Source organism: Mus musculus, chromosome 2 (genome assembly GCF_000001635.26).
Source record: "Mus musculus strain C57BL/6J chromosome 2, GRCm38.p6 C57BL/6J".
Lineage (NCBI taxonomy): Eukaryota > Metazoa > Chordata > Mammalia > Rodentia > Muridae > Mus > Mus musculus.
In genome coordinates, this window is record NC_000068.7 from 113708910 (window position 1) to 113718161 (window position 9252).

General features: G+C 40.6%; 1 protein-coding gene across 10 annotated transcripts in view; it reads left to right on the forward strand.

Annotated features, from left to right (window-relative positions):
* Positions 1-7859, forward strand: part of Fmn1 (formin 1) — a 389105-nt gene extending 381246 nt beyond the window's left edge. For 5 of the 10 annotated variants that reach the window (XM_011239295.2, XM_011239294.2, XM_006498750.4 and 2 more), the window contains one exon: positions 507-7859. In XM_011239295.2, coding sequence (XP_011237597.1) covers positions 507-551 — 45 coding nt within the window. In that variant the 3' untranslated portion in view covers positions 552-7859. The remainder of the gene's footprint in view (positions 1-506) is intronic. The other 5 variants (NM_010230.2, NM_001285458.1, NM_001285459.1 and 2 more) reach the window with 1 other exon arrangement.
* The last annotated feature ends 1393 nt before the right edge of the window (positions 7860-9252 follow it).

The following is a 9252-nucleotide window of genomic DNA, read 5'->3' on the forward strand; positions in this document are numbered from 1 at the left end:
AAATTAACATTAGACACCATATAAACAGTAGCCAGAATTGATACATCATTAGGAACCCAGTACTATTGGGAAGGAGGCAGCCAAGATTTAAATCTCGGCATTGTTCTAGGACCTTAGTAAAGCTACTTTGCTTCACTCTCTTCAAGGAAAACTGGCCAGTGATGAGACCATGCTTAATTCAGGTTTATTTTAAGGAAAGTTGGGAAAGGCAGATACAGTACCAATTATATACAAGAAGTTCAGTACATGTCAGCCTCTGTTCTTGCTCCCATGAATGAATTCCAGCAGTCTGGGCCCTGTAATGAGGAACTGCAGTAGGGAGCCAGTGGGACTATCTTTCTCCACACCATGTGGTAGGTTGATAGAATCATGTAACTGGGGATTCCACAGGCAAACACAGTAGAAATACTTGAATTTCTAGGGTATTTAGTACAGTTATACTCGAATTTCCAATGCGAACTTAAGTTATCAAATATAATGGATCTACTTTTTTCCTTAAACAACAGAAAGAAAGACTGCGTCAGAAGGAAGCCAGCGTGGCCACCAACTAAGATGAAAACAGAAGGAAGTTACAATATGAAAGACAGCACCTCACTGCTCCTGCAGACACAAGGGCCACCGGGGAGTTCCTGAAAGACTAGTTAGGGACATTTGCTCATCTCCTTCTGAGGCCATCTGCAGAAAGTCCCCTGTGCCTTCTTTGGGAAGTCTCTTGTCAATCCACAAGAACAATGCAAAGTTATGTTTGGGAACACTACAGGAATATGTAATTGTTTCTTGCAGAAGTCTTAAGTCCACCCAATAATAAGATCAGAAGATATTTAATTCTTTTCACATTTTATTTATTTAAAGTGGAAATTCTAAGCCTTCCAGTATATACCCTTGTCATGAGAAAAGAGGTACATGGTGATCCCCAAGAGAACTCAAGCCTTATTCCTCACACACTACAGTTTGTATTGATCTTAATTTTTATCCTGTTATACTGAGATCCTATTGCATTTTCACCAAAAATATTGAAACTTACCAGAATTGATTTTGAAGAGGTTTAATACTGTGTATCTCCCAGACTAGCAAAATGATTTTTGAGGAGAAGAATGATGGTGGTGGTGGTGATGATGGGGATGATAATGATGATGATATAATGAAATGGACAGGATTGAAATCTCACATGGGTGGAAAGGGAATAATAACCATAAACCTTAATCTGGAGAAGAAGTTTTGATGCTGGAAGTGAGCATCAGCTATTGAGATAGGCCTGCTCAGTTAATATGGCTTCCTGGCCAGTAGGCATTCTGTACCAACTTCTAATAGAAATGAGGCAAGGACAAACTTGGATCAAGAGGACCCATTTGGGTGAGGGACCAGGTGGTTTCCAATCCAGTGTGGACAGCAAATGAATGCTATGCAGGCATGCAGATGAGATCTGTACTATAGTCTACAATTTGTATCCTGTCTCTCCCACCACCCCCGGCAGTGTCCAGACAGGAGAGCAGATGCCACTCTCCCCTTTTACCATGACCTTGACACATGAGCACATGAAGGAAGGTAGCCAGGGGGCATTTGCTGTCCAAAAAAATGTTATGAGCAGAAGAGATTTTTACAGTAACATAAAAGCAGAATTCTTATGTTGATATTAACCTGCAAATGGACTGTCAGCACCAGGTGGTGTCTTCTAACTCTGGTCCTTACATCACAGAGAAAAGCCACCTTGCCCGTTTTTCCTCCATTCTGTGAACTTCCCTGGTGAGAGAAGAAGGAGGACTGGGCATGAACTGAGGATTGTATTGAAGACTGTGGTTTTTAAGCCTCGCTGTAAAGAAAGGCCATGCTTTTGTGTTAGTGGAGACAGTCTAGAGTTGCTCAGAATCTTGTAGGGTTTTCTGATCTGGTTACCTCTAGCTGCCATGTGGGGTCCACCTCTTGCCTCAGCAACTTTCCAGGACCTTTGAACTTGCCAGATACCTTAAGTGTCTTCCCAGAATCTGCCCACCTGTCATCAGCCCCCCAGCCCCCCACCACTCAGGGACACTCTGCTAATAGACACAAGCTAAGGAAAGCAGCACCGTAGCCTGACATAGTGCAGACCTTGTAAAGCAAGAGTAGCTGGCATCTCTTAAGTCACTGATGCCATTTCATACAGGTGCTAGCTGTCTTTCTGTGGTTTGAAGGAAAGTTATTGTCACGTGGTTTGTTTTCCTCAAAATGAAGGGATAGGACAAAAGAGACAATCAAATATGGAGCTTAGCATAGCTAGAATGGCATGATGTCACTGTTCTTTTCCTGTGGCTTTTTATTGTTGTTTCTCATCATTCTCACCTCGAGGAAGAGCAAGAGACTTAACCAGCAGGGCAAATTCCACTTGCAGACATCCTTTACTCTGTGGTCCCTTGTTAGTACCGAAGTGCAAAAAAGAAATGCAGTTCTGTGTTTGGAACAAGAAGCATCTCAGCATTCTGTGAGATCTGCATGGATCCTGTGGGTGGAGTCAGCAGGAACAAAGGGTTTTCCATGGTATTGATGCTACCTCAGGTCTCTAAGATGCACATGAGTCAGCACAGGTGGCACTGTCTCTCCCTTGGTCCTTCAGGACCATAGCAGATCCTGCAGGTTGACACGAAGTAGACCATAATGTTGTGTGTTGGGATTGGGGCAGGGGAGGGGGCTCTTTGTTGGGTTAAGGGTGCTGCAGAGATGGCTTGAGGGTCAGGAGTACAAAGCCTTCCTGTAGATGGCCAGAGTTTGGATTCTAGTGCTCGTGCTGAGTGGCACACACTCAAACATTACTCTCTCTTGGGAGTCTGACATCCTCCACTGTCCTCCATGGGCACCCGTGCTCACATGCACAGACGCAAACACAGTTGTCATACATGCCACCACACAAAGACATACACATATGCACATAATTAAAAACTAAAAATGAATCATAAAAAACAAATGGGTACATGATATGGTAAGATAAATGAGGGGGAAAAAAACTAAAAATATGCTTTTGTCCCAAATATCTCATTTTACAAGGTAGTTTAAATTGTGTTAAAATCACTAGCAAGAAGTATATATTTTCTTTGATTTTTATTTTCATTTTCCTTTGCCTGTATTTATCAAAGAAAAAGACCAAAAGATGATGGTAAAACCTCTGTTTCTATAGATTTATTTTTATACATGTTTAATTATTGAATCATAAAATGGGGACATATCATCAAATCCAAAGTGGTAACAGTGCTAAATAAGCATGTATGAAATTGAATGGTTGTGATGGCTGGTGGGCGGGGGCAAAGAGCCTACCATCTCTGCCTGAGACATCAGTTTATACCAGACCATTTTTACTATGGAATTTCAAGAGTTAAGGATTGTCTTGGGAAACGTAGTCTAGAAAAAGCCACGTAGAGAATAACGTGATGTTCTAGAGTTGTATGTGTCTGGGTTCTTCCTATGAGATCTAAGGGGACGTTATAAGTGAGCAGAATATCAGAAGACCATGAATATGGCAATTCATAGTTGAGCTGTGTTGGCTTGAGGGATGCTGCTGCTAAGTAGGGTGGACTGGGCAAAGCAATGAACTTTCAGGCATTCGAGCTACTTCATCTGCATAAGGAAATCCTCAATGTAGGTGAGTCAGGTCTGTTCCCCAACTGAAAGGGCTGTAAAAGAATGGATTAATGTTTAGCTCTCACAAAGAGAGATAACCTTGGATACATCTTCATCTTCTAGCTATATAAAGAAACAATCCAGCTGCTTAGAAGCTGTGACTAATACAGAGTTGACTTTAAAAAAAAGCCCCTCCAAAAACTCAACTCAGCATCTCTCCCCCTATGGACTTAACCCAAGTGTTTTTAATGCTGGTAGCAGTTGGATCCAGGCACAACCAGACTTAGTTGCACAACTGTATGTGACCAAAAGACACATTTTGTGTCACTCCTGCTTTCCTGTCAGCTGTTGACACCTTGGTAGGAGCTCTCATTATTACATTCTCCATTCTCCATTTCCCTCTTCAAGGATGGGCAATCTACCAAAATCCCTCAAGATAACCCTTTGCTAGGAAGTGGTGAATCTAAAAGCTGAAGCACGTTTCATATGAAGCCAGTTCAGTGGCCTTGTTTATTTCAAGACAATGCCTTATATCACATTGGAGGAGTTTGAATACTTAACAGGTTCTTTGTCAACATGGAGACATTAACATGGTAGCTCACTGACTGGGTCTCTTCAGCTGTCATCAGGCTTCCACCAGAAGAACAAACAACAACAAAAAAAGCCAATGAAGCCATGTGCTGTCCTTAGGCAGACGTACTTGTCTCCACTCCCCACTCCATCTCAGCCCAACTCCAGACACCCTAGGGCTGACCAGCTCCATTGAGACCCTGTTATTTCTCTGCTTTTCTCTTTCCTTGCGCCCGTAGCCCGCAGGAGCCCTCCACTTTATCCCATATTTTTGCTGTCAAATTCTTAGTCTAGAGGAGACTGAGCTAACTTCAGCTTGCTTGCTTGCTTGCTTGCTTGCTTGCTTGCTTGCTTGCCCTTAAAGAACAGATCAAGCCTACATACTCCATACACTATACTTCATACTACAAGCTCCATCTGTCCTCAGATAATTGTCTGACTTTTTTTAGTCTTAAGTATAGAGGGAATCCCCTAAAGGCTGATCCAACTGCTTCTGTGGTTCCACGGTATTTTTCATGGTTCATGTGAAACGTGATATCACTGGGCTGCCAAAGCACAAATGAGTCAGTATTCTTGGGCAGAAGTGAACATCCCAAGGATTCAACAGGGAATAAACAGGCTCTAGCACATTAAGGATGTGGCCTAGGCTGAGTGTTACCTTAAAATGCCTTGTGGTCTCCACCTCTAAAGCTATAAAAGTGTCTTAGAGAGAATACTCATCTAGTAAATAGTGTGAGTTTCCAATGTATTATCTTATATCAAGTAAGAAATCAAGTATATATCAGCAGAGGCTTACCAAAGTCATACCTGCTCTCCTCCACTATTCTCTTCCAGAGTTTTCTTCAACTTCCATCTTATAAACCAAGGTATTTAAATTGTTCATCTTAGTTGACTTTCCCAAGCCATACTTCTAAAACAAAACACCAGCCCCATAGACCACTGAGCACCTAGGGAGGTTTCTCTGCCTAGCCATAGCATCATTAATAGATGTCCAAAAATGAGCAATTCTGGGAATCACGCAGTGGGTTTTAAGGTAGTTAATATCTATGGTATATTAAAAGGAGCAGTCATCATATACTACTGCATTTCCACTGAAGAGCCAAAAGGCATTTAATATATATGTTCATGAAACATACCTTTTTCCTCTTTAAAAAAAAAGATATACTCATTTTTTTATTTTATGTGTATGACTGTTTGCCTACGTGTATATATGTGCACCACCTGTGTGCCTGGTGTCTGTAGAAGCCAGCAGGAGGCTGTTAGATCTCCTGGGCCGGGCGTTCCAAACAGTTGTGAGCTACTGTGTGAGTGCTAGGAGCAAACCTGGATCCTCTGCAAGAGCAACGAATACTGGTAACCCCTGAACCATTTCTCCAGCCCCCTTTGCCTATCATCCATCTCAAGATAGAACCTAAGTATTTCACGTCTGACCAGCAGTCTCTGTGGTTCTGCACAGATTTTGGAAGGTCTTCACTACTCTTGGAAACAAACCCATGAATGAAGAAGAAACTCTTAAAATGGTTCTGTCTGCACTGATTCAAAGAGGATTTGTGGGAAAGAAAACTAAAGGCATGGGTTTCGTCCAAAAATCATGAATTTTTCTAATTCTACTATTTTACAACTTGCTGAGACACAAATACTGTGCCCTTCCTGTCCTACTGACCACTGGGTATGTAATCTTTGAGGGATATGCGCTTTTAGGAAAAAGGATTTCCCTTTAAGGGAGCAATCTAAGATAGTCTCTGAAAGGCAGAAAGTTTACAAATTAGACACTGGGTATTTTTTAAGAACCTTCAGTGGAAGCATGTCATCAATTCATCACAGGCCTTTCCTGTCTTTGAATTAGAATCCAGACTAGTGTGGGAAGCAGTCTCTCTGGACTTTGATTTAGGGATCATGTTTTGGCCTGGAAAATAAGCATTGGCCTGCGTGTTTAGAAGCTCCCTGAAATCAGTTAGCATCCTAATACGAGTCAGATGCTGCAGAAATGTAAGGCACTTCAAGTCACTTATGGGTTGGCTTGGTTTGGTTTTTCTTAGCACCACCTGGGATCACAGAGGCTCCTAAGATACATGAGACCTTTGCAGTGTTTTCTCTCCACCTTCTGAGACAGAGGGAAGCAAGGAAACAGGGGAGAAAAAAAAGAGTGAACAAATTCAGTGCAGTGTTTTACACAGCTTGGTACCATGATAGTACCAGGGACAGGTTTTAATAGAAATTTAAGCTATTTGTATTACGAACATAGGAGTGTCCACATGTTGTTGTAACTCTGTCCTGCAAGAGCAGGTATTCCAATGACACTGGCCTGTGCTTAGCTGAGGAACTTCCAGCTTCAGATTCTGTTACAAGTGTCACTTGCCAAAGGACCTTACTGTTCCTTCTAAGCATCCCAGCACCTGGTGTGATCTAGCTTTCCTCCACCCATACTTTGTCTTCAGCTTCCCCTTCCCTCACATATCACAGCCCTTCTCTCCCAAAGGGACCTTTGCAGCTTCTATTGGACCCAGATACCCTTTACCTCTACAGCATAGACACCAAATGTCCCATAGTCCTCTCACACCCTGTGTTCCAGCCTTCAGTGTTTGGACAGAGCACCACTGTCACCAAGGAGCCTGTGTGAGACACACTGCTGAGACTGCCTCTTGTTAATGTCACCATCACCTCATCACTCAGGCAAAGAGGGGAAAATCCATAAAAGAGGTGGAAAATGCATTTAGTTTTTTCATTTTGTTCTACTTTATTAAAAAGGTTGGGTGTTCTAGTTCTTGGTTTCTCATAGATTTTTAAACTATCTAATTAGAGAACACTTTTGATCCATCACAGCAGGTCACCAGCCATGACAAGGCTCAATCTAGGACTCTCAGCTTCCTGCGCTGCTGGACACATTGACCTCTGTGCAAACATTGTAGACTTCTTATTGCTACTCAATTCTTGCTACTGCTCATGATTCAAATGTCTACCACAATCTGAATTGGGATGTTGACATTTTGTGGTTATTTTCAGATTAATAGTAATTGTTATGCTCTTAAAAGCACTCATAGAAAGTGTAAGCATGTGTAAGCATGTCCTGAATAGCTTACTATTCTGTCATGGTAAAACACAGCCTTTCTGTTCAAATATTAGGCCAATCTGTAGGTGGAAAAATTAACCAATAAAATAAAGACAGCTTTGGAAAGGAGAAGGCACTTTAAAGACATGAAACCTCTTATTACATGCTCTTGTATGTTTTTAAGCATAATAAGCTAACTGGATTTGGGTATATGCCCTTTAAGTTAAAAATAATATGTATTTCTAATTTGCATATTTAATTTTGTCAACACTAAGAAATGTTCATGTGTTGAATTTGTAAATATAATTTGCAACCAAATGAAGTATTTATTTTTAAAAAGAAAAGGTGGAGGAACCAATATCAACTTGTACATAATGAAAATATGCGTGTACATATATTTTCCTTCTTGACACTACTTGATCATTATATCAAGTGTATTTTTGTACATAATATATATTGGTTAGAAAAAAATAGATTGTCTATTGAAAGAAATTCTCTCTCTGCAGTAGATTATATTTATCCTAATCTATTGATATTCTGTTGATTTGTTTTAAGAGATAGAACTCTATTTTTTTGAACTTCCAGAGAATTGCATTCATGGCTTCCACTTGTAAATATGCTAAGGGTATTTTAATAAATCTTGGTTTCATGTCCATCTGGTGTGTGGTGGAGATTTTTGTTTCAGTGGCCACTTGCTGCAGTCCTCTTTCACTTGCATTACTGCTGGTTTCAGCAATTCTACTGAGCTTCAAAGGCAAGATCTCACTGATTCAACCATTTAGTTCCTTCCTTTCTCTCCATCCATCTAATCAGCATCCCCATACACCTGATCAACAACAGGCAATCTGGCTAAGTATTCAAGACTAACAACAAATGGAAATCCAAGCAGGCCTTATCAAAAACAGTGACACTACACCAAAAGTTTCTCAAGGAGGGGACACATAGGGATTGGTGACTTCAAGTTACAGGTGGAAAATTACATACTAGGGAGATGTAATAGAATTTACATGTTTTCTGGTATGTAAATTACATGTATTCAGGCACCAAGCAGAGGTACAAGTTTTGTTTTGTTTTCAGGCAATAATACAAAGTATAGCAATACTTTATAGGCAACATAAAAGCCCATGGATTAAAGTAATTTTTAAAAGTACTTCTACTGAAATTGCAATTGTTTTTGATCATCTCATTTGTTCATTGTTACATCAATGCACAGAGATTAAGATATTTCATGCCTAGATCATCTTCCAAATAATGGAGTCACGGAGCTGTGGAATTCTTGGGACACGAGAAAAAAAAATCTCTTCATCTCCAGAAAAACCAATGAGGTACAATTGACTCACAGAAAACTACATCCAGAATATGAACTATATCAAGACTGAGACTTGATCTCTTGGCAATGTCACAAAAGCCCACTGATTGCTTGTCCTCTCTATCCTATTAAATTGGCCTCCAAATACTCCTTTGTGGAGAATCTTCCTAGGGTGATTATTGGAAAAGAAGTATCTAAAGCTTGTTGTTTTGATTAGAGCATCTTAGTGGGGAGGAGGCTTATGCATCCTAAGGACACAGGGAAAGATACCAGACTAGCATAGAAAGACTCTCTTGCCTGCTTGAACCATAACTTATTCTCCCATGATGAATTTTTACATGTGCAGTTTCTTTTTTGTCCTTTAAATTGCATAGCTAATGTTCTCATTTTCAAATTTAGACTGTTTTGTGTTATTATAACAGTGCCCAGGGCTAGGTTATTTACAAGCACAAATATGTAGGTTCAGAGTACGAGACATTGACAAGGACCAGTATCACACCACCACACCCTGGCAAGCAAAGGCCTTCTTGCTGCATCATCCACCACAACGCAGAAGGCAGAAGAGCTGAAGCCAAGTCAACTGCTTCATAATAGGATTGACCACCATCAATCTTGAGAACAGAAGACCCAATCTCTGAATGCTATTATAGTAGTGATTACCTATAGTGCCTTTTGAAAAGGGAAACATTTAAACCATAGCACAGACCATAAGTTCCTGACACTAAATCAACTATCCATT